At 42.7% G+C, this 26,499-nt stretch overlaps 1 protein-coding gene across 1 annotated transcript in view; it reads right to left on the bottom strand.

Annotated features, from left to right (window-relative positions):
* Positions 1-26,499, bottom strand: part of LOC117521013 (long-chain-fatty-acid--CoA ligase 1-like) — an 86,069-nt gene that overhangs the window by 17,364 nt on the left and 42,206 nt on the right. Inside the window, exons 5-13 of the mRNA XM_034182346.1 lie at positions 23,171-23,272; positions 17,218-17,317; positions 14,354-14,529; positions 14,081-14,113; positions 13,913-13,964; positions 8,690-8,763; positions 3,618-3,695; positions 3,321-3,455; positions 1,033-1,167 (exon numbers count right to left, since the gene is read on the bottom strand). Coding sequence (XP_034038237.1) covers positions 1,033-1,167; positions 3,321-3,455; positions 3,618-3,695; positions 8,690-8,763; positions 13,913-13,964; positions 14,081-14,113; positions 14,354-14,529; positions 17,218-17,317; positions 23,171-23,272 — 885 coding nt within the window. The remainder of the gene's footprint in view (positions 1-1,032; positions 1,168-3,320; positions 3,456-3,617; positions 3,696-8,689; positions 8,764-13,912; positions 13,965-14,080; positions 14,114-14,353; positions 14,530-17,217; positions 17,318-23,170; positions 23,273-26,499) is intronic.

Raw genomic sequence — 26,499 nt, 5'->3', positions numbered from 1 at the left:
GGAAAGAGAAAAAACAAATGCATTTCACACTCCAAGTTATGAATGGACAGTAAAATCAACCAATCATATAACCTGAACTGTATGAAGAAATGTGTAATCGTGAAAATAACTTGTCATGAGGATGAAACTCAGCAAAATTAAATGAATTGTGACACAGCTTTAAAATGTTTGAACATACCTCATTCACATCCTAATTATCATATTGATTAATTTATTGCTATGTTTACTGTCTATGCTGGTAATTGCGCACAAGTGACCAGTGTCAGAAGTGCTGGTATGTGATCAACCCAAAGCGAAAGCAGATTGTGTCATCAACATGCATTATCTTTTTCTTCTATGGCGTTTACCTGCAGCCGGCATCCTTATTGTTGCATTGCTGTTACCTTCAGTCCGTTAACGCATTACCGCAATAGTGCAACAGAATTAAAATCTCTATCATAGGCCAATTTTATATTGCCTATATTGCATATTGTTTATCGCCCATTACTAAGCAGAATGTTGCAATACTACAACATTTCTGTAAAAACTTACAAAATCATATAATTTTTGAAAACACTTCGTTTTCAGCTCCAAAGGCCTTCTACAACAACATGTGAATGGTTGAAAAAACAGGGCTAAGAACTGGTATCTCTTTCCTCATAGCAGCTACTAACTCGTGTTTCAGGAAAAGCAACAGGTGGAGAAGCACCAGAAGAGGCCGTGGCTGGAGCTTGTTGAGGAGGCCACATTTGACTGTTTTGTGGCACGGCTTTTATTGCTCTTCCTGCTCATCGCCTCCTGCTGTCTCAGTGGGCCAACGTACAGAAAAAGTGTTGAAAAAAAATAAGGGTAGAAAACGCACTGTAAATAGCAATTTAAGACGAGAAAAGTGGGAGCTTCCAAACTCCACGCCTTACTCCATTACCGGCTCAGTATTCTGCTGTGTGTTTGAGCATAGATCTGTAAAAGCCACTAGAGTGGACATCAGTTAAAAAACTTCATGGATGTGTTGCACTTCAGTGTTACAGTCAGAGTCCTGCTGGCTCAGTCTACCTGGACCTTCTTGAAGATGAGATGATCCCAGACACTGTCTCTCCTGATGATGCCTTTCATTAGCTCTGCTTCTTTCTGCCTGGAGGCAAAACCCAGCAGCCATCGCTTCACAGACGTGTTGGCCTGCCCAAAGATCTGCCAGTATACAATAGAACAACATTACCATAAACATTTGTTATATTTACACGAGGTAAGATGACTTGAGCTTCTGTAATAGTCACTGCTCCTTGGAAAAATTCTCAAAGGTGTCATCAGTTCACTTGTATCAACAAAACTAATGCATTAAAAGGGATAATGCTGCAAAATAACTGCTTTACCACTAACAATTACAGTGTATCAGGAAATTAGAGCTGGTCACCTGTCTAAACTGAGTGATCGAGGAGAAGGGCCTTAGTCAGGGAGGTGACCACGAACCTGATGGTCACTCTTTTAGAGCTCCAGCTTTCCTCTGTGGAGGAAGGAGAACCTTCCAGAAGGACAACCATCTCTGCAGCAATCCACCAGTCAGGCCTGTATGGTAGAGTGACCAGACAGAAGTCACTCCTTAGTAGAAGGCACATGGCAGCCCACCTGGAGTTTGCCAAATGGTACCTGAAGGACTCAGACCATGAGACACAAAATTCTCTGGTCTGATGAGACAAAGATTGAACTCTTTGGTGTTGACGCAAGGTGTCATGTTTGGCAGAAACCAGGCACCATCCCTACAGTGAAGCATGGTGGCGGGAGCATCATGCTGTGGGGATGTTTTTCAGCAACAGGAACTGGGAGACTTGTCAGGACTGAGGAAAAGATAAATGCAGAAATGTACAGAGACATCCTGGATGGAAACCTGCTCCAGAACGTTCTTGACCTCAGACTGGGGCAGCCATTCATCTTTCAGCAGGACAATGACCCTAAGACACAGCCAAGATATCAAAGGAGTGGCTTCAGGACAACTCTGTGAATGTCCTTGAGTGGTCCAGCCACAGCCCAGACCTGAATCCGACTGAAAATCTCTGGAGAGATCTGACAATGGCTGTGCACCGATGCTCCCCATCCAACCTGATGGAGCTTGAGAGGTGCTGCAAATAGCAATGAGCAAAACTGCCCAAAGATAGATGCACCAAGCTTATGGTGTCATATTCAAGAAGACTTGAGGCTGTAAATGATGCCAAAGGTGTATCAACAAAGTACTGAGTAAAGGGTGTGAATACTTATGTACATGTGATTTCTTAGTTTTTTTATTTTTAATAAATTTGTAAAAATAAATAAAAAAATACTTTTTTCATGTTGTCATTATGGGATGTTGTGAGCAGAATTTTGAGGGAGAAAAGGATGAAAAGAAAAAGTGAAGCGCTGTAAGTACTTTCCATATGCACTGTAGAAGATGCTACTTCACATACAACAAATCATATCTGTATTTAACTCATCCTAAGTACAGGTAAACGCAATCCAAGCACGAGTGTGTAGCTATAGCCTGTTTCCAAACTCCAGGCCTAGAAAAACCACAGTCAATGGCAATGGAAGGAGCACAACCAGAAAATGGAGAGTCCAGCAGAAACACAGGGAGAATATGAAATGCGTTCTTGCTGTGAGGCAAGAGCATTAAAAATGAAGTTGCTGGTGATTGGAGTCACCGGTAGACCTCCACAATGGACAGACACCAATCCATAGCTCACAGCAGACTCCCTCCACAGCCAGTGGCAGTATGTTGCACCACATTAGTTTCCATACAAGGTGACCATATCCTGCATGGTAAGGCAAGCTGCTGCAAGGCCACCATCAGTGGAGAGAAGTGAAGATGCTAAAAAGATTGGACAGCAAAATGTCTGAAGATGGAGAGCATACGAGAGACAGTCAGCTTTCTAAGGAGCAGTCCATGAGTCACACTGGCCAGGTATGGAGATCACCACTGGTGCTTTCACTCTATTGCCCAAAGGCAGCTGCTGACCTCCAGTCTGTGAGGAGGCTGCTTCTTTCTACAGCACCAGACTCTCCAGCTTATGTTCTTCCACTGAGGACGTGGGACAAATCACCACAAGCAAGTCAATGAATTCCTCATTTTTCTTTTTGTTCCAGAGCACAGCCACCTGGTCTTCCACCTCTACAACACAACGCAGTGGACAGGTGAAGAGGGAGGTGCTACTGTGACAGAGCCAAAACAGCAGGGGGGTACACACGCAAGATAAAATACTAAAAAAAGAATTAAAATAAATTAAGATGAAAACAAATACTTAAACAGGAAAACAATATGAAGGACACCTGAGCGAGCTAAAAACCAAGCACTGGCCTCACTGTCAACCACTTACATTATCGTACATTCTGTTGAGCAGTCGGGGAACAACAGGGAACACAGTAGGTTTCAGTGTGATCATGTCGTCCTTCAGCATATGAATATCCCCCTGAAAAAAGCCCATGCTGGCACCGTGGAATAACATTACACTCTGTGAGAAAATAGGAGGACAAGAGTGGGAGAGCAGTGAGAAATTACCATAACTGTTCAGTGTGTGATGAAATGTGATTCTCACACACACATACTGTCAGAACATCTGACTTGTCTTCTAGACCAATAACAGCAGATCACTAAAGGAACTGTGGGAGTGTACCTGTACTACCCTCTCAAACATATGAGCCAAGGGGAGGTAAGAAATATGGACATCACTGGGACCCAATGGACAGCTACCCTAAAACATGACCACATAGACAAAGGAACACAAACATGCATATATACAGACAAACACACACAAAGAAGAAATGTTAATGTTTGTACCTCTACCATCCTCTCAAACAAATAGGAGAGAGGCAGAAAAGACATCATGACATCATCTGATGTGGTTCAACCACAAGACTAAATAAAAGAGAATTGTTGCGGTCTATAGCACAGAGAATCCACATGACGACAATTGTAATTGAACATTATGCAACGACAATGTACATTTTTATGCTTTTCATCACGTTAAGAAAGAGGCTGCAGCAACTCATTATTATGGGATATCTCAATAGGATGAATACTGCCATGAACACTGCCAACTTGCTAAAACAAATATCCCAAATAATCTGTATCTGCTGTGTTTACTCTGCATGGAATTTAATAAACGCAAACCAAATTTCAGACATCTTATATAACTCTGTAACAAAGAGGACAAACAGTGTTGTAAAGGACAATAAGCAGGACATTAAAGAGCAAACTTCACTTTCCCCCAGAATGACATGAACAGGAAGCAATCGCAGCTCACACAACCTGAGCTTCTGGCATAAAACAAACACAATAACAACATCTATAAACCCAGAGAATATATTCACCAGAGTTTTAGGCACAATATACAAGGAGTTTAATGCTGTTGTCCGTGTGCAGCGGTTAAAGTGCAGCCTGATCAGAGCGTCTCAACGCATTTCTCCTGTCGTGAAACTTTACCCATAATACACTGCAGCATATGTGTCTAAACACTAAAACCTTCAAAATTAGTGCATTACTTTAAAACTAAAACATATAGGTGATATTTTCACTTTATAAAGCACCAGACATGACATCAATTTAAATAACTTGTCTGGAATTAGTTTAGTTAAAATTTTAACCATAAGTTAAAACTGGATTCTGTTGATGACTTGAGTGATATGCCGGCGAGTCAGTACGGTGTAAAGAGAAATGATCCCCTCTTCCTTTCTCTTCTGTAACTAGTGCTCTTCTGCCTGCAGAGGAGAAAGCTGTCTGCTACAAAACATTTAACAGGTAGGCACTAAAATCTTTGATTTCAGACTTCAAATGTTTTTAACTAGTAAGTCCCTTCGGCTGCTCCCTTGTTTGCACTTGGGGTCGCCACAGCAAATCCAAGGTGAATCTGCATGTTGAATTGGCACGTTTTACGCCGGATGCCCTTCCTGACGCAACTCCACATTACATGGAGAAATGTGGCAGGGGTGGGATTTGAACCCAGAACTTCTGAACTGAAACCAAGCGCATTAACCACTTGGCCACCACCCCTGCTCTTCAAATGTTTTTAACTGTTAAGCTTTATTCACTATGCCTGCAAAAAAATGTTAGCGATCTAAAAATGATCAGACCTAAATTTATCGGAAGCTAATTGGTACGCTGATGGTTTTCAAAGTGTGTTTGATTTTATTTAGTAAGTTCAATGTAAGTTCATAAAAATACATTAATAATAATAAATTATAACAATAATAATAATGAAAAATGTTGTAAATACATTAAAAAAATAAATAGATGACACAAGAAAGTGGAAACACTTATTTTGGTTGTAGTCCATTTAAAAATCAAATGACAAAACAGAAGTAATACTAAAATAAATTAGTCATAATAATACCATTATTATTATTAATAATAATAACAGTGTGTATATGATAACAAGAACCTAAACAATTTATAAATACATTAAGACAGTAAATTAACATTGAAAAAATTATATAATTAACAGGAAATAAAAGGGTTGAGTTCTTCTTCTAAAAACTGTTCAGGTCTAAGGTTCTAAAAACATTCTGGACACACACACCATTCCAACTCATTGTAGAAAGACTGCATAATTTATTACCACCCTTGAAAAATGTCAGACACCTATTTTATAAACATTACCCAATCCAGAGCCTTTGGATCCCCACGGGTAATGCGCTAGTTAAGCCCCTTTCACACCAGGCCTCCTTCGAGTTGCATATGCCGCGTATCTACAACCGCAATTCCAATGAAGTTGGGACATTGTGTAAAATGTAAATAAAACAGAATATAATGATTTGCAAATCCATTTTGAAATGGATGCCTGCAACATATTTCAAAAAAGCTATGACAGTGGTATGTTTACCACTGTGTTACATCACCTTTCCTTCTAACAACACTCAATAAGAGTTTGGGAACTGAGGACACTAATTGTTGACGCTTTGTAGGTGGAATTCTTTCCCATTCTTGCTTGATGTACGACTTCAGTTGTTCAACAATCCGGGGTCTCTGTTGTCGTATTTTGCACTTCATTATGCGCCACACATTTTCAATGGGTGACAGGTCTGGACTGCAGGCAGGCCAGTCTAGTACCCGCACTCTTTTACTATGAAGCCACACTGTTGTAACACGTGCAGAATGTAGCTTGGCATTGTCTTGCTGAAATAAGCAGGGACGTCCCTGAAAAAGACGTTGCTTGGATAGCAGCATGTGTTGCTCCAAAACCTGGATGTACCTTTCAATATTGATGATGCCATCACAGATGTGTAAGTTGCCCAAGCCATGGGCACTAACACACCCCCATACCATCACAAATGGCATGGGGTCTATGAGTTTGAACATTAAATATCTTGTCTTCGTGGTGCATTCAGTTGATTACAGGTTGAAGAGGATTTGCAAATCATTGTATTCTGTTTTTATTTACATTTTACACAGCGTCCCAACTTCATTGGAATTGGGGTTGTAATACGCAGGAATGTCTGTGTCAGTTGCGCGCAGCAGGGTGGAGAGCAGACTCAAGAGCAGATTGCCTGGACATGCAGATGGAGTTGAAACACTGGAAAAAGTCAGGATACAATATTTTCAGGAGTTAATGGACTTTCTTACTGATTTCTCTTATCTGATTTCTCTTCTGGTTTATCGTTTTTCCTGTGCATTGTTACAGGTGTGTGCTCTGATGTGTGTTCTCGTTTATATTTCTTCTTGTGCTGCGCTGCACGTGTGCATTCTGATTTCCATTATGGTTTATCATTTTTCCTGTGACCACGGAGCTGCAGCCAGCAATTGCGCGCATGTTGTCTGTGTGTGGACGTGGAGATATCTTCCATGAGAAGTTATACTGGATGTGGACATGTCCTGACGCTGGCGATCGGTCTGTGAGCAGGAGTTAATGGACATTAACACAATCATGAGAGAACTTGAGGAGATGAGCGCTGAGGAGCTGCAGCCAGGCTGTAATGAGCATTTTTTTTTTTTTTTTAATTGTTCACATGTTTTTTTGAGCGGTATGGTTACTGTATTGTGTTACAGTATAAAAAGTTTGACAACAATCCTGCATGAGTTATATAGCACTGCAACAAAGGAGCAAAAACTTTGACAACAATCCTGCATGATTTATAGCTCGGCAACAATGGAGCACAGCAGGAGTCATAAATTGGCATCGGGTGTGGCACGCAGTTACCTTAAGTACCGTAATGTTGCCTCAACAAACTAGTTCCTTTCTGCATCCAGTGCTCTACACCAAAAATATGTGAAAAAATTGTTTCATTTTAAAAATAATACAACAAAGACACACACATCCAAAACACGTAAAAAGGTGTGCAGGACCAAAAAAACATACCAAAAACAAAAACCAAAATGATCCGCACAGCCACAGCGCTTCAACACAAAAAAAGGCTGAAATGTCACATTTGTTTTTGTTAAATGCAGCCTCTTTTTGTGTTGGAGCGCTGTGGCTGTGCGGATCATTTTGGTTTTCATTTTAAAAATAAAACATGTTTAATTTTTTTGCGTCCGTTTCGTGTCTCCCTTTGTGTCCCTCAGCGTATTATGGTGTTAGGCTGCATAACTCGGCATCAGGATGACGCAACTGTTATGTGGGCCGCTGAAGAGGAGGTACTGCTGGCCCACCACCACCAGAGGGCGCCCTGCTTGGAGTGCGGGCTCCAAGCACGAGAGGGCGCCAGACCCAGAAGAAGTGACAGCTGTCACTCATCGCACCAGCTGTCACTCATCATCATCACCATAAAGGCCGGACTGCAACTCCACCTCCTCGCCGAGAAATCGACTACCATTGGAAAGGTAATTTCTCTGCTGACTAACACTTTGTGTGTAATAACCTGAACTTCTATTGCAGCCGTTTTCCTGGAGTGTTGCCTTATCTGGAGGATTGGCGTTTGGTGTGACAGCGACGGCTTCGCCTCACACCCCAACCCAGATAAGTGGTTGACCAGGAGCTGCACGAGTGTGTGTGATTGGAGGTGGAGGTGCTCCCTCCTAACTGTGTTTGGACTGTGGATTACTGAGTGTGCGGACTCACACTCATACATCTTATCTCTGCTTTCTGCCAGCAGTACCAGGGTCGACAGCCAAAGACAGAGGCCACCTGGGGACTCGGGACTTGGCGGCTCCGGTGTTCTTCAGACCGTTGGTGGTGGAAGCCATGTGGGACGCGGCTTCTCTCTCGTCGGGGGTCTTCTATCTTCGAGCCTGCCCACACGTCACCTGGTGTTAATTGACTGTGCAAATTCTGTGAATTTAGTTGTGTATTATCACAACATTAAATTGTTACTTTTTGGCTTACTCATTGTCCGTTCATTTGCGCCCCCTGTTGTGGGTCCGTGCTACGACACCTTCACAACAGCAACATGACGCAACTCTATGTTGGCCCAGTGTGAAAGGGGTTGTTGTTGTTCATTTGGCCGCTCCCATTTCGTGCTTGGGGTCACCACAGCAGATACAGCCAGATCCATATTGGTAGTTGGCACAAGTTTTACACCGGATGCCCTTCCTGACGCAACTCCAGTTTTACCTGGAAAAACACACACACACAGCTGCTGGTGTTCCAAAGAGGTCTCCCATTCAAGTACTAACCAGGTCCCACACTGCTAAGCTTCTGAGATCTGATGGGATCAGACTGACACAGAGCAGATCGGCTGTGGCCCAGAGTGAAAGGGGCTTTAGTCATAGTCATGAGTCAGTGTTTTTAGTTGTATTGTTAGCTGAGCGACTGACCTCAAACACTCTGATGATAGCTGAGCAGTTGGCCACAGTGTTTCCATGTGTCAACATAGCTCCCTTTGGATCTCCTGAAAGCACGCACACACACACACACACACACACACACACACACACACACACACACACACACACACACACACACACACGCACGCACACACACACACACACACACACACACACACACACACACCATTAGCCTCTGGGGTTACACAGACAGCAGTGATAATGATTAGCTCTCTGGACAGCTTGAAAATGTCTCGACTTGATCATGAAGTGTTCCAGGTCAGCAGGGCAGTGGTTACCAGTTAAGTTAGCAGCATTTTACATCATGCACTGTTTAGACATAAAAAGGCAGCTGATTCTGAAATAATATTATAAATATTACTAGATCAGGACAGCTGGCCTTCAAGCTATATGTTATGGTTTAAGTGAGAAAACGTTTCTATGCAGAATTATGGTAAATGTATTGCTGAGTTGATAATACTGCTTATCATATATTACAACAAAAATCTGCCCTATACTCGTAATTTTAATTAACCTCCTCTTTGATATCACACTACTTGAAAACACGTGTGTAATTGTTTAAGTTAAAATACCTCCCAAAACTATTGGTTTCTGCACCAATTAAACACTGGTGGTCTTTCGTTGCAGATTAATTGCAAGTCTTCATTCAAAGTTTGTCTTCCCAGCCAACCTCTGGACGATCCGCACGAAACCCCGATTGTTCCCAGCCAGTCAACTGCCGAACAGAGTTCTGCCCAGAAGTGACGTGATACAGGCTGTTGGGACACACTTTTTTGTTGTTTGTTTGTTTGTTTTTGTTGCTGTTCTGGTTTAATTTTGTGTGACAGTGAAAAAAAAAACACTTAACACTTGGGCTAAAACTATTTATGAATAGAATCCGATGCGCTCAGTGCAAAGCACTCTCCAGCTAATGAAATGGAGGAAGTTGGTGCTGGTTGCCTGCCTCCTTTTCCACATGAGTGGAGGAGGTGGGGACCAGCCACAACCAGACCTTATTTTAAGGTTAATACGTGTGGGATTATTATTTAGAGGCCATATGCACTGTGCATGAAAAACAGCCATGGGAGGGGAGATCTGGAGCCTATCTCAGTGTTCACTGGGGGACAGGTGGGGTACACCCTCGACAGGCCGGCAGTCTATCGCAGAGCCAACACATACAGACAGGCAAGGTCACACTCTCACTCATACGTACAGTCAATTTAGAGTCTCCAATACACCAAACCTGGATGTCTTTGGAAGTAGGAGTAAGCCAGAACACCTGGAGGGAACCCATACAAACAAGGGAGAACACACAAAGTCCACACACAGAGGATCAGCTCAAACCTGGGACATTGTAGCTGTGAGGCAACAGTACTCAGAAAACTGGCTTTAGGATAATAATAATAATTAATTACAATAACATTTTTGAAAGCAAGAAGTAGCGATTTATTTTTAAATTTAAAACCACTAATATGTTTTTACATATGATGTCTTAAACTTAGTCTGTATGTGAATAGAGTTCATCCCGAACGTTTTCACAGTGCTTCATGTTTTCCGCATTTTATTATGTCACAGCCTTATTCCAAAATAGATACATTTTTTTGTGTGAAAAAAAGTTGTTTTTTGCTATTTTTAGATTTTTGCAAATAATAATAATAAAAAACTAAGAAATCACATGTACATAAGTATTTACAGTCTTTGTCATTAAGCTCAAAATTGAGCTCAGGTGCCTCCTGTTTCCATTGATCATCCTTGAGATGTTTCTACAGCTTAATTGGAGTCCATCTGGGGTAAATTCAGTTGATTGGACATGATTTGGAAAAGCACACGCCTGTCTACATATAAGGTCCCACAGTTGACAGTGCATGTCAGAACACAAACCAAGCATGAAGTCAAAGGAATTGTCTGAGACAGGATTGTCTTGAGGCACAAATTTGGAGAAGGGTACAGAAACATTTCTGCTGCTTTGACCCACTGGGATGAGCAGTCATAATCCCACAGTGTCTGTGGGACATTCATTGCACGACAGGGCTTCATGGCACCCATTGACTCGCGTGTGCGTTAAACTCTTTCACCTTCGCTATTAGTGGGTGAACAATCCAACGCTTGGTGAATTCTGCTTCATGATGACAGGAAGAGTCAACATCGAAGGATTAAAAGTGATATGCTATTTTAGTTTTTATTTTTAATACATTTGCAAAAACTTCCAAAAAATTGTTTTTATATTGTAATTTGGAGTGTTGTGGGTTGTAGCACGCGCACACGTACAAGGAAGGTGTTGTTCGGACATAATTCTCCAAGCCAGTGGCTCACTCTAGGTTAAACCTGTTCACACATAAATGACAGCAATTTACAAATACATTGTGTTTTGTACCTTACACATGTTGATGAAACAAACCTGCATATATTAAACCTATCCGCCACTCAAGGTTACACTGCGCTCTTTGCCTGGCATGTTAATGAGGCAAGGCACACATCTGTTTTCCAGGCAGGTTCCGGCAGGGCTGAGCCCTACATAAGTTTGTGTGCATGGAAAGTTTTCAATTTTTTACTTTTGTGTGAATAAAGGACATGCCATGCGTGTTAGACTGTACAAATCATCTCTCTTCATTTCGTCCGACTCAATTTCTACAGGGTAGAATTTTGAGGGAAAAATGAATAGACTCTATTCTGGAAAAGGCTGTAACAAATGTGGAAAAAGTGAAGCTCTGTGAATAATTTCTGAATGCACCGTACATGTCCACCAACCGGTTGAGTGGGTGGAATGTGTATGATTGTGTCATGATCCCTGTCTGTGTCTGTCCTTGTCCTCTGCCTCCACCTTGTGTATGTGGCGATATTGTTTGGGGTCCCTGTGAGTTTTCATGTCTGTGTGCTGTCTGTATTTTTGTATGTATTCTGTGTTTATTTCAATGTTCTGCCATTTAGTCTTGAAGAATTTTAGTCTCGTCTTATTCTTTGTTTCATTCCTGTGTTTATTTTATCATGGTTTTCTTTCTTTCTTTCTTATAGCTCTTCTGTTTTATTTTGGTGGTCATAGTTTCCTTGTTTGTTTTGTTACCTTTCTTCCCGTGTCTCCCCCCAGCTGTTGTCAGTGTCTCATTTGTGTCATTACTCTGTGTGTATTTATACCCCTGTGTACCTCCCGTGCGTGGCCTTAAGGTTGTGTGCTTTTTGCCATCTTTCTGCAACATGTTTCCTTGTGTTGGCTTTATTGTTGAACCTGAATCTTTGAGATTGCCTGTTGCGTTTTGGACACCCTCACCTGTTTTTCTGCTTGCTCTCTTTGTTTGACTTCTTGCTCTGTTTTTGAATCATCTCCCTCCCTACCTCCTCCCCGACACTGTCACCCTCCTTAGCTGTTTGTGCTCCTGTGTACCGACCTCTGCACTATCCCCGGCTCCAACAAATACTGTTTTTTTCTTACGCCAACTTGTCTTCTCTCTGCATTGGGGTCTCAACCACCCCCCACTCATGACAGTACATTCAAGCCAGTGAAAGACACCACAGAGGCACCATAAAGATGGATTTGGACTTTGGTTTCTGTTACAGGATGAAGAAAAGCAGTCCAAGCACCTTCATGTGGCAGAGAAATTATGCCAGCTGGATGTGCTCGAACTGCATAAACCCTCATCCAAGCCAGTTAAACAAGCTGGTGCTTGAGTGGCGCCTCCAGTGGTGCCCATATCTCCAGACTCTTCAGAGGCGCCTTCAGCCGTGCTTTCAGCTGCGTCTTTAGAGTCGCGTTCTCCTCCATAATTTTCAGTGCCTTCTCCTCAAGAGTCTTCAGCGCCACCGCCTCCAAAGTCTGCTCCTGGGCTACATCCAGATGTGGAAGGAGCCCAGAACTTGAATGCCTCATGAGTCACTGCATTTTGGACAGTTATTTCATCTGTGTTATGTCTCATGTTTATGTTGCTTTGTTTTCCATGTCTTTTGTGTCTTTACAGCCAGTGGTACAATTCCCTGTGACATTGTCTGCATCTTTGTGATATTTTTGTTGGGTTATCTGTTCCTTGTTGCCTCCATGGTTGTTGCTGTTGTTCTGTTGCTCCGTTTGTTTGTTGTCTCACCGATCTTTTTCTTGTGTCTGTCTGCCTGTGGTTCCCAGTTCTGCTGTCCTCCTGGTCTGCTGTGTTTCCTCCCTTATTTATTATATGGTATTTATTATATTATCTTGTGTGTTTTCTCTGCCCCCCCATTCTGTTAGCATATGTCCACTGGTTTCCCCGATGCCAGTCCTGTGTTTTGTTTGCCCAGTGTTCTCAATGCCATTCCACCGACCTCCCGTCTCTTCATTGTTGGCCACATTGCCACCTGCTTGCTGCCTGTCCTCGCTTCCATTTTCACTGTTGTTGGTCTGCTGTGTGTCTATGTCCTGTGCCGGCCCTGTGGTTGTCCACCTGAGGGTCCGGTTGCCCCCTGTCACCCACATGGCCGACCCCCAGATGTTTTTTGTTGGTCTCGTTCCCTTTTGTTTTCCTGTGTGTGTGTGTGTGTGTCTGAATGTTGTGTGTTTTTGCCATTTTTCTCACCATAATTTGTAGTGTTTTCCCTCAAGCCTGCTAATCCCTTCACGGACGGTAAGGCCAGTTTAGGATGGCTCTCCAGTGTACCAACCTTTGACCTCTGCCTGAGTGAGTCCTTAAAGACTGTATTTTTGGTATTTCTTTGTGTTATCTCTCAGTTGGGGTCTCAACCACCCTCCACCCATGACAGACTGTAGCTGGATGTAATTTTGTGTGGAGATTGTTCTTGGATCACACAAGTAGTGAGAAAAAAGTGCTAGTAATCTGAATCTACCTCATATTTTCTTCCCTTTTATTTCATTCCTTCATTTCTTTATCACTCCATCTGGATATGTTGTTTTAGCTTTTTTGGCATTTTTGCTTTATGACATGACAACGGTTTCATTTAGGTGGCAGGGAATCAGAATTTTCAATTTTGATGGGGATAATGTGTTATTCATGAGGACTTCTTTTGTGTTTTGTGTATTAAGTTTTAGTTTTTTGTTACGATCAGGATGCAGTGTGTTTGGTACGCTGAAATTTTTGTCAATGGCAAGGGTAAATAATAAAAGTAAATCAATACACTTTCCCCTTAAAGTGTGTGTGTGTGTGTGTGTGTGTGTGTGTGTGTGTGTGTGTGTGTGTGTGTGTGTGTGTGTGTGTGTGTGTGTGTGTGTGTGTGTGTGTGTGTCTCTCTGTCTGTCACCTGTGGTTCCACTAGTGAAGCAAATCACAGCCAAGTCCTCAGGCTGTGGAGGCTAGAGATACAAGGTTAATAATATTAATGTGGTACCAGGTAACACACAATGTCAACATTTAAATAACCGACCGGAAAACAGCATTGTAACAGGAAATAGAAAAAAAAAGGACTCACCACTGGTTGGTGACGGTTGGCTTTGCCAAGCGCCTACAAAACAATAAAATGACCTTAACAAAATTCCTGATGGATTTAATAAACTGAAACAGATAAATACAGAAATAAAAACAAGCAAGTAAAGAAATTAATATAAAGAAAATGACAAGAAATAAGTGAAAATAAGACACATTTGAAATATATTAAAATTAAGACATTAAAATATCAAGATAGTAAATAGAAAAGGTAAATATGTGAAAGAATAAAATAAAACGGAGTCAAGCCCACTCAAACCTCCATCTCATGTAAACTGAGGATCTGGATTCCAGCCTGGCGCCCCCTGTTGACCAGCTGGATAGTGGGTGTGTCCATTAGAATTATGGTTTTCACAGTGTGCTCTTTGTCCTGCACAATGTCCAACACCAGGTTAATTTTATCTGCCACGTCACAAATTAGGGTTGAAATGGAGGCTGCAACAAATACATAAATTAACTAAAATTAAATCAAAAGTGTGGTGATGGTAACATTTCCAAGTGAAGCGCATTTACTGAATTTCTTGAAAAAGAAACCATTTTTGATAACTCAATAATTTATAAGGTTATACATTAGGCCAGTGTTGCCGCAGTTACTTTAAAAAAATAATCCAATTACTGATTACTCCTTGAAAAGGTAACTTCGTTGCTTTACTGATTACTCAATTTTAAAAATAACTAAGTTAGATTACTAGTTACTTTATTAGTTACTTCCAGCAGCTGCCAACAACAACCCCTTTGTCAAATCAACATGAAAATGATAAACAGTTTAGCAAATACTCACTTTATAGTCAGTCTTTCTTCACTTCAATGAACATAAAAACTTGTTTTCTAAAAAATAACATTAAGACATCTTTCTTGACCTCATATTTAACTGCTGACAGCATAATAGTAAAACTTATTATTTCTAACCTACATTGTTTATAAATGTAACTATTAAATTTCTAAAACATTTTTTCTAACATTTAAATTCTTCTAAGCATTTTAGTTGTTGAAATTCTTCTTCTTATTATTGTTATTATTACTATTAGTAGTAGTAGTATGAAAAATGTATTCAAAAATGGACCTTTAGTCTAGGGGTGTTGTGGGGGCTATGCTCCCCACACCCCCTTTCTGTCTGTATTCTCCCCTGGTTTGAAGTCTGAGCAAGAAGAATTGAAATCTATTTATGAAGAAAGCACAACCAGATTGACAAGTAGGAAAAATTTATCAGTGTTTTTTACATTATGTCATCCTCAGAGATTTTATTTTTTGTGAAAGCGTCACAGATCAGCTGTTTTTAGCGAGAACCCTCAGAGTGGCACAGTTTCAAAGAAAAAAAAGTGTAAAAATGTCTTTGCAAAGCTCAGTGCAGGTGTGCTGCTGTCACTGCACTTTGAGAGATGACAACAGTTTTTTCAACTCGGAGCTGCTGCAGAAAGTTGAAAGAGATGAACAGCTCGCAGCATGAAACGCTAAGTGGGCAAAGTGGGCAGTTCAGCAAACCCCTGACCTCCCCCTGCCCACGGGCCAGTTTTAATGCGGAGATCGACCCACAATACAAAAATAACAGTAACGCACAGTGACTTGGAGAAGTAACTTTAATCTGATTACTAATTTGGAAAGATTAACCTGTTCAATTACTTGTTACTGAAAAAAGTGGCCAGATTACAGTAATGCATTACCAGCAGCACTGCATCAGGCTATAAACAATTCTACCGTATCCGCACATTGAAAGATCCAGGGCCGAGCATCAGCCCACCAGGTTTTTGAAGACAACTGGTAAAACACCCACCCAAAATGAAATAATGTTTTATTAAAGTTTATTAAATGACCACCAATAAATAAAATAATTTCATGACCCCAACACACTGAAAAAAGAAAAAAGAAGTTTTCACAATGTTTTTCTCGTCTCTTCTGCTTCCTACGTGTGATGACATCATCAATATGTACTGGTAGTGGAATCAAAAGTTCATGTTGAAATGTGTTCTTATTTTGAAAGACTCTTGCACAAGAAAACAGGAAGGACACATTGCAAAAACCATCCCTCTCAAAATAAGACAGATAATCTGAAATGTAGCCAAATTGTCCTGTATTAAGCAAATAAATAAATAAATAAATAAATCTGCCAATGGAGTAAGAAAAGTAAGAAAAATTTACTTGGTTAGAATTCTCAAATCTATCAAAATGTCAAGGCAGTGAATAATCAAAATTTGCCTAAAAACTAGACAGAATTCTTATTTTAAGTTTAGCCTTTGTCTTAAAATAAGATAATCTTGTTCCTTTGCTTGGAAGATTTGAAAGCCATTGCCTTTCCATGTTACGGGTTAAATACAGCTTGATATTAGCTGGAAAAACTTAAGAAAAAGTGAGATACATTTTCCCAAAAATATGACATTTTTTTCTTATGTAAACAATGCTTGACAAGATTACTTTTCTATTTAGACAAAAATTAAGTCAAATTTTCTTTAAACAATTTTTTTAAAACTTTCTTAGATATCAGTTTTTGCAGTGCAATGCCTAGCTTTGTGAAGGTTCAAACAGAATTCTGCTGTGATGGTTTTTATGTTGCTGATGTGAGAAAAGACATTAATATGGACTGGATGTCCACTGGCAGGCTACAAACAAGGACAGGACAAAACAACCATCAAGAAAGTTCTCCATCTGTAAGTTTTGAGGATGCACACAACTTTCCGATGGACTCACCCGACATCAGCTGACAATGAACATATTTAATGAATGAGAAAAGGAAAAAAAAAAGACACAAATGGGTGAGTTATTTGTGATTTATTTTTTATTTGTGATGAAATTAGACATTTTATTGAAATAGGCATTCCAACAAACGTAATACTGGCCCATTGACTCGTGCATTGGCCTACCCCCTCTTCAGGCAGAATTTCATGAGAAACATCCTGGGTCCTCTGATGGGTGAATACAGTATGTTTTGTAGTATTGCTCACACCAAAAATAGAATTTGAAGACTTTATTTCAGGCTGTATGAACGTGTGTTGACTTTTCTTATCTTGCATCATACAAACAAAATGATAATGTGGTGAATTAATCAGTCATGACAATACTTCTCTTATACACACTATCTCAAGCAAAGAACAGGTTAAAGTTTATATTTACAGCATGTTGCTGCTTTACCTTTGTTGATGATATGTGAGATGGCTTCTGTTCCCAGTGTGTCATACAGAGGAACTGACACAAGAGAATAGGTGTAACACGCCAACTCAGAGATGGTCCACTGCACCCACACAAACAAGAAGAAGAAGAAGAAGAAGAAGAAGAAGAGCCTTTATTGTACATACAATGAAATTTGTCCTCTGTATTTAACCCATCCTAATTACAGTTAGACACAATCCAACCACTAGGAGCAGCGGCCAGCCACAGTCCGGCACGTGGGGACCAACTCCAGATATAGAGACGCTGCCTTGGAGCAGACTGTAAATGACCATGTTTTTGATTGTGAGAGGAACCCAGAGTCCCCAGAGAAAACATACAAACGACACACAGAAAAGGCAAGAAGCGATCCCACAAACTTCTTGCTGTGAGGCATCAATGTTATCCACTAAGCCAATGTGCTGCCAAGCAATCAAATAAATCAGGATAACTAGTGTTATCATGACAGCAAATAAAAAATATCCAATGAGTAAAAACTTATAACAAGCCTCTGTGGCAAGAAAATGCAAATACAACCACAACAACCTGTAAATTTTACAGTATGAAGAAATTACAATTTACAAAAATTTACATTTTAAACCATTACATCTAACAATCAAATTTTTCTTTTGCTAAATTAACATCATCATGCTGTTTTTAAACACATTCTGCAGTTCATTACATCTTCAGACTAATTTATACCATTTGGTAAAATGGTGGCGCAAGCAGTTAGTGTTTTGCTTCCCAAACAGACTGTCCCTGCTTCAAGGCTGCCGGTACCCTGTTCTTGGTTTATTAAGTTTTTGCAAATTACAATTAAATTTTATAATGTAAAATTTACAGCATTTCTGAAAATTATGACAAATTGCTGTTTTGTTTATAGTGTGTGTTTTGTTTTTTGTTTTTTTTTGTTTTGATTTTGACAGTGCTTGTATACTTTCTTTATGCATACTATAGAAGGGATCACTGTTGTTATTTAGTTCCGACTTTCCCGCACATGTGCACACAGGCGGTAGGCAGAAAACTCCAGACTCCAAGCAGAAGCGATTGTGAGAAATTAAATCTTGGAGACGACGACCATGAAGGATTTCATGTTTTTGGAGGCGTACAATTATTTTATCAGTGATCACGTGAGGGAACGCTGTTATCAGCCTGCTGCTGTAGACGTTGACATCTGTCTGAGTTCTTCTGCTGTCTGGTTCCATCTCTATGGTCCGAGTGCAGCAGCAGGACGTGCTTTGAAGTTGAGGAACTTTTTAAACACAGTCCAAAAAACACACTCATGCACAGTCCGGCTGGCGTACGCATTGTACATCAGGCTGCAGTTCATCTGTGCTGACTGAGTCATTAAATGCAGTTCTGTGTGTGCGTCCATGGTTGAAAAAATGGAGAAAAAAAACAATGACCCAAAGGTTTCTCTTTGACCAAAAAAATAAATAAAAACGAAAACACCACAAGAAGGTGGCTGCTTTAATTATATACACCCACATGTTAATGTGTGGATCAGAAGACTTCCCAAAAATAAAATAAAAAAATACAAGATCCACAAACACAAAATCAACCCATCCATAACAATTTGAGTACACACACACACACACACACACACATATATATATATATACTGTATATATATATATATGTGTGTGTGTGTGTGTGTGTGTAATCTATGTACACTCAACAAAAATATAAACGCAACACTTTTGGTTTTGCTCCCATTTTGTATGAGATGAACTCAAAGATCTAAAACTTTTTCCACATACACAATATCACCATTTCCCTCAAATATTGTTCACAAACCAGTCTAAACCTGTGATAGTGAGCACTTCTCCTTTGCTGAGATAATCCATCCACAGGTGTGCCATATCAAGATGCTGATTAGACACCATGATTAGTGCACAGGTGTGCCTTAGACTGCCCACAATAAAAGGCCACTCTGAAAGGTGTAGTTTTATCACACAGCACAATGCCACAGATGTCGCAAGATTTGAGGGAGCGTGCAATTGGCATGCTGACTGTAGGAATGTCAACCAGAGCTGTTGCTCGTGTATTGAATGTTCATTTCTCTACCATAAGCCGTCTCCAAAGGCGTTGCAGAGAATTTGGCAGTACATCCAACCAGCCTCACAACCGCAGACCACGTGTAACCACACCAACCCAGGACCTCCACATCCAGCATGTTCACCTCCAAGATCGTCTGAGACCAGCCACTCGGACAGCTGCTGAAACAATCGGTTTGCATAACCAAAGAATTTCTGCACAAACTGTCAGAAACCATCTCAGGGAAGCTGATCTGCATGCTCGTCGTCCTCATCGGGGTCTCGACCTGACTCCAGTTCGTCGTCGTAACCGACTTGAGTGGGCAAATGCTCACATTCGCTGGCGTTTGGCACGTTGGAGAGGTGTTCTCTTCACGGATGAATCCCGGTTCACACTGTTCAGGGCAGATGGCAGACAGCGTGTGTGGCGTCGTGTGGGTGAGCGGTTTTATGATGCCAATGTTGTGGATCGAGTGGCCCATGGTGGCGGTGGGGTTATGGTATGGGCAGGCGACAGTTATGGACGAAGAACACAGGTGCATTTTATTGATGGCATTTTGAATGCAAAGAGATACCGTGACGAGATCCTGAGGCCCATTGTTGTGCCATACATCCAAGAACATCACATGTTGCAGCAGGATAATGCACGGCCCCATGTTGCAAGGATCTGTACACAATTCTTGGAAGCTGAAAATGTCCCAGTTCTTGCATGGCCGGCATACTTACCGGACATGTCACCCATTGAGCATGTTTGGGATGCTCTGGACCAGCGTATACGACAGCGTGTACCAGTTCCTGCCAATATCCAGCAACTTCGCACAGCCATTGAAGAGGAGTGGACCAATATTCCACAGGCCACAATTGACAACCTGATCAACTCTATGCGAAGGAGATGTGTTGCACTGCATGAGGCAATGGTGGTCACACCAGATACTGACTGGTATCCCCCCCAATAAAACAAAACTGCACCTTTCAGAGTGGCCTTTTATTGTGGGCAGTCTAAGGCACACCTGTGCACTAATCATGGTGTCTAATCAGCATCTTGATATGACACACCTGTGAGGTGGGATGGATTATCTCAGCAAAGGAGAAGTGCTCAGTGTCACAGATTTAGACTGGTTTGTGAACAATATTTGAGGGAAATGGTGATATTGTGTATGTGGAAAAAGTTTTAGATCTTGGAGTTCATCTCATACAAAATGGGAGCAAAACCAAAAGTGTTGCGTTTATATTTTTGTTGAGTGTATTTATACATTTTATCAACCTGAAAGCCACCAGACCAGCTAGAACTGAATCATGGGTTCTCATCGCCTCTGTGTTTCATCTGGCTGGTTTTACTTCTTCCGCGGCTTACAGTCATTTTGATGCCGGTGAGTCCAACTTTTCACTTTGTGTTTGTCTGTTTGTCTGCAAAATCACTCTTTTGTGCGTATTAAACTGTGTTTGATTTCAAAATTAACCAAAAATAAGATCGTGGCTTCCTGTCCCAGTGAGATCAGATTTTAAGGTTCTGCTACTAACCTATAAAATTATTCATGGACTGGCACCTCCCTACCGAGCTGACCTAATTAAACCTCACGTACCGGCCCGGGCTTTACGTTCTCAGGGTGCAGGACTACTTTGTGTCCCTAGGGTGAATAAGAAGTCTGCGGGTCACAGAGCTTTCTCTTATCGTGCCCCTGTTCTGTGGAATGATCTCCCTGCGTCAATAAAACAATCATATTCTGTGGAAACTTTCAAGTCCAGACTTAAGATGCACTTATTTTCCCTTTCATATGGCTAGCATACTGGTACAGTTTTGTTTTACACTTTTTACTTTTTTAATTCATGTTATTAATAATTGGAGTGGGCCGCGGCTTCAACTCCACCTAAATGAAGCTTAGGGCTAGCGGCCGGCGATCACCTTAGTATTTCTTCTGTTTTTCTTGTTGATTAATGCTGGCAAATTATACAGTATTTTTTGTCTTTCTGATGCCTGATTCTGTTTTTTTCTCTGTTTAAAGTGCAGCTCCATCCAGAGATGGGAGTTGTGTTTGTGTTGGCGATCCTCCTGTCCTGTGCACCAACAGCAATTCTTGTATATTTGTCAGTGAATTGTTCTGTGAATTATTTCTGTAATTTATGTTTGTAGCATGGCCCAAGCAGAGGGTCGCCCCTTTGAGACTGGTCTGCTTGAGGTTTCTTCCTCAGAGGGAGTTTTTCCTTACCACTGTTGCTCTGGGGGTGGGTAAGGTTAGACCTTACCTGTGTGAAGGGCCTTGAGGCAACTCTGTTGTGATTTGGCACTATATAAAGGAAATTAAAAAAAATGTGAAAGCATTTTGATTTGTGTTCAATATCTTTGGACATTTTCTTAAACATTCTGCATTTATTTCTGAATTCATTTTAATTTTAAACTATAGACGTGCCAGTAATTCAGACCAGGGCCCGTATCCTCGGTGCATCTCAAAGTGCTCTCAAAGAGTTCCTAACTTATCCTAAAATATCCTGGCAAGGACCCCCATCCTCAGAGAGACCCAAGAGGTGTCTGAGAGCAACTCTGGGCAAGGAGTTGACAGAAACTCCTATCTTAGTGAAGATGCGGGGTTGACCCCGTTGCTAGGTATGATGTGGTCCTGTAAGAGCTGTGATTGGTTGTCACAGAAAGGGAAGGGGAAATAAAAAATAAATACGCTCTGCGCTCCTACATATGAATGAACAGTAAAATCAACTGATCATATAACCTGAACTGCATTAATAAATGCGTAATCATGAAAATTTTGTGTCATGATGATGATACTCAGCAAAATTAAATTGGAGCGATTGCCGGCCAGTCGCTAAACGTGTAAGTTGTTGTGCTGCAATGCATTATGGGAGCTCTGGGTTTTGGGGTTTTAAATGTTATTGTGGTTAATGTTAATTTTAACAATGTTGTTACTATTATTGATTTATTGCGTTTTTGTAGTTCAATTGATTTAGTGGGTTGTTACCATGTTGCCACCATAAGTGAAAAGTGTATCGTGTCTGATGTATTCCTGTCTTCTTTTATCTGAAAAATAAGAGCGCCTCCCAGCGGCAGAGTGCTAAAAAGACAAAAGCTCTCGCTTGTCTTTCGTTATTCCACGCAGTTCACCAAAAATGAACTGTTACACAGCTTGAAGATGTTTGAACATATCTCATTCACGTGCCGATTATCTACATATTAAAAGTGTGCGTGGGTGTGTGAGTTTATTAAGACATTCAATGTAAGCAAATAATATAATTGTAAATAAGTTAAAATTACATGCATGACACAATAAAGTGAAAACACTTACTTCCATTGTGGTCCATTTAAAAATCAAATGACAAAATACAAGCAATAATAAAATAAAATAATATCAATAATACTGATAATATTAATATGTGAATATGATAAGAACAACTTAATTTATAAATACATTAAGAGAGTAAATTAACATAAAATAATTACATAGATCAAGGCGGTAGCCTCTTAGTGACTCACTGTCATCCTACATAAGGAGAAAATCTCTGCTTCCTCTCTGTCTTTTCCACCAGCTTGTCTGCTTAAGACACTCTTAGGCTTCTTAAGAGTCCTCCTCACTACTCTTACCAGTTTGGCACCTTAGGAACCCTCTTAAGGCCTAAGGTGCTTTGCGGAAAACTTTCATCTTACCAAGGGAAAGTTCTAAGAAATGTCTAAGAATTCAAGGAATTCTAAGATTTTTCTAAGAATAACGTCACTAGGAGCTATTTTTAGCCTTAGGCTGCTTCACAGATACGGGCCCAGGACTGTAGTTTTACTCTGGATAAACTTTATAACTCTTTCTGTTAGCTGTGACCTGACGATGTGGTGCACGTGGTTTTCACAGCACACTTTCCTACAAAAAAGAAATGTGTGTGCGCGAGTGTGTCTGTGTGTGTACCTCAGGTCTGTTTTGAGAGAAGATACCAATGTGGGGGTCAGTGACTTTGGAGTGACCTCTGTGGAGAAATGCAGAGCCCAGAATCTCTGCACGCTCCTTTACCTACAAAACACACACACACACACACACACACACACACACACACACACACACACACACACACACACACACACACACACACACACACACACACACACACACACACACACACACACACACACACACACACACAAGGCTTGTTAATGTTGCACCAATAAAGACTGGGCAATGTTTTACTTTAACATTGTAAATCATAAGTTACAGGCAACATAAGCACAAGGTCACATGTGCTGACTACGAGTTAAATGTGTTTGCAAAAATACAATAGAAACTTCCATTTTAAATATTCCTCTGACTGCTTTATGTGTGCAGCCCAGCTCTCACAGGTCTCTTTATCTGAAGCCTTTGGCACAGAACACACAGACTGAGGTGGCAAAATGAACAGAACTAGAGCTCTGAGTAATTCACTCCTTTACGGAAAACATTCCTTTAATATTTTACTTATAATGTGGGACACTGTCAACCCACTGTTCAAAAGCCACAGCAAGTATAAAGTATTCTACCCAGTGGGTTTTATTCAAAGTCATTTAAAGGCATTAGTACCTCAAACAAACAAAACATTCGGTGCATCCAGAAAGTATTCATAGTGTTTTACTTTTTCCACATTTTGTTATATTACAGCCTTATTGTTGTGAAAGTGTAGGAACACGGACCCACAACAGGGGGCGCAATGAACGGACAATGGAGGAAGATAAATAACAAGGTTTACTATTGTGAAACAAGCACAATAAGTACAACAATCACAATTTGGGGTCGAATTTGCTGGTGTCGTGTGGGCAGGCTCGAAGGTAGGAGACACCCGTCTCAGTCGAACCGGAACCACCCCGATCTCCTCTGCCACCGAACCCTGGAAATACTGGAACCGCCAAGTCCCGAATTCCCAGGTGGCCACTGCCTCCGCTCGTCGGATCCGGTACTGCTGGCAGGAGAGAGCAACAACACACAGGTGTGATGCGACAGCACCCAGTAACGGAGAGGGGAGAAGCCGCCTCCACCTCTTGTCAATGCACAACAGGAAGGTGAGTACTTCTCCAAGCAATATAGCTTCTAGCAGTCAACAATCCTGAAAAGGTTTAACGAATGATTAGCTGGTTAATCAGAATAAGAATGCAGAGATACTACCTCAGTCTTAGGCGATATCTCGGCACTGAGGTGGAGACGCCGTCCTCCTGATATACCTTGGTGCCGAGTAGAAACAGCTGTGTCCAATAATGGGTGACAGCTGTCACCCTGGCTGCTCATCTCAGGTGGCGACGCCCTCTGGTGCCTGGAGCCCGCACTCCAGGCAGGGCGCCCTCTGGTGGTGGTGGGCCAGCAGTACCTCCTCTTCAGCGGCCCACACAACAGGACCCCCCCCTCAACGGGCGCCTCCTGGCGCACGACCGGGCTTGTCCGGATGGCGACGGTAGAAGTCGGCCAGGAGGGCCGGGTCCAGGATGAAGCTCCTCTTCACCCAGGAGCGTTCTTCGGGGCCGTACCCCTCCCAGTCCACCAGGTACTGAAGACCCCGACCCATTCGACGGACATCGAGGAGCCGACGCACGGTCCAAGCCGGTTCCCCGTCGATGATCCGGGCAGGAGGTGGTGCCGGACCCGGGGTGCAGAGGGGTGAGGTGTGATGGGGCTTTATCCGGGAGACGTGGAATACTGGGTGAATCCGCAGCGAGGCCGGCAACTGAAGCCTCACTGCGGCGGGATTGATGATTTGAGGACCTTGAAGGGGCCGATGTATCGGTCTTGGAGCTTGGGGGAGTCCACTTGAAGGGGAATGTCCTTGGTGGACAACCATACCTCCTGCCCAGGACGATACGTGGGAGCCGGGGCCCGCCGCCGGTCTGCATGTGTCTTCGCTCTCGTCCGGGCCTTCAACAAGGCAGAGCGGGCGGCACGCCACACCCGACGGCACCTCCGTAGGTGGGCCTGGACCGAGGGCACACCGACCTCTCCCTCGACCACCGGAAACAAGGGGGGCTGATACCCCAAGCACACCTCAAACGGGGAGAGGCCGGTGGCTGATGACACTTGGCTGTTGTGAGCGTACTCGATCCAGGCCAGGTGGGTACTCCAGGGCCGTCGGGTGCGCGGCTGTCACACAGCGTAGTGTCTGCTCCAAGTCCTGGTTCGCCCGCTCTGCTTGCCCGTTGGTCTGGGGATGATACCCAGACGAGAGGCTGACCGTGGCCCCCAGTTCCCGGCAGAAGCTCCTCCAGACGTGTGAGGTGAACTGGGGACCGCGATCGGAGACGATGTCTGATGGTATACCATGCAGACGGACGACGTGGTGGACCAGGAGGTCCGCTGTCTCCTGGGCCGTTGGAAGCTTCGGGAGGGCCACGAAGTGGGCCGCCTTGGAGAAACGGTCCACTATCGTGAAGACGACGGTGTTTCCCTGGGACGGCGGGAGACCCGTGACGAAGTCCAGGCCGATGTGGGACCAGGGGCGATGAGGCACGGGCAGTGGCTGTAGCTGCCCTGAGGTCTTCTGGTGGTTGGCCTTGCCCCTGGCGCAGGTGGTACAGGCCTGGACGTAATCCCGGACATCGGCCTCCAGGGATGCCCACCAGAAGCGTTGCCGGACGACTGTCACGGTCCTTCGCACCCCCGGGTGACAGGAGAGCTTAGAACCGTGACAGAAGTCTAGGACTGCGGCCCTGGCCTCTGGTGGGACGTATAGTTTGTTCTTTGGTCCGTTTCCGGGGTCCGGGACACGGGTCAGGGCCTCCCGGACGGTCTTCTCCACGTCCCAGGTGAGGGCGGCCACGATAGCGGACTCCGGGATGATGGGATCCGGGGGATCCGACGGTTCCGTTTTGACCTCATCTTCGTGCACCCGGGACAATGCATCCGATCTCTGGTTCTTGGTCCCGGGGCGGTAGGTAATCCGGAAGTCAAAACGGCCAAAGAACAGTGACCAGCGGGCTTGCCTGGGGTTCAGACGCTTAGCGGTCCTGATGTACTCCAGGTTCCGATGGTCAGTGAAAACCGTGAATGGCACGGCTGTTCCCTCCAACAGATGTCTCCACTCTTCGAGGGCCTCTTTCACAGCAAGGAGTTCCCGATTGCCGACGTCATAGTTCCGTTCAGCGGGGGTCAACCTGCGGGAAAAATAGGCACACGGGTGAAGGACCTTATCGGTCTTCCCGCTCTGGGAGAGCACCGCTCCTATCCCTGAGTCCGAGGCATCCACTTCAACCACTAACTGGCGGCTAGGATCGGGCTGCACCAGAACT

This window comes from Thalassophryne amazonica, chromosome 11, assembly GCF_902500255.1.
Source record: "Thalassophryne amazonica chromosome 11, fThaAma1.1, whole genome shotgun sequence".
Taxonomy (NCBI): Eukaryota; Metazoa; Chordata; class Actinopteri; order Batrachoidiformes; family Batrachoididae; genus Thalassophryne; species Thalassophryne amazonica.
Note: the sequence above shows the minus strand (reverse complement) of the source record. Positions and strands in the feature narration are given on the sequence as shown.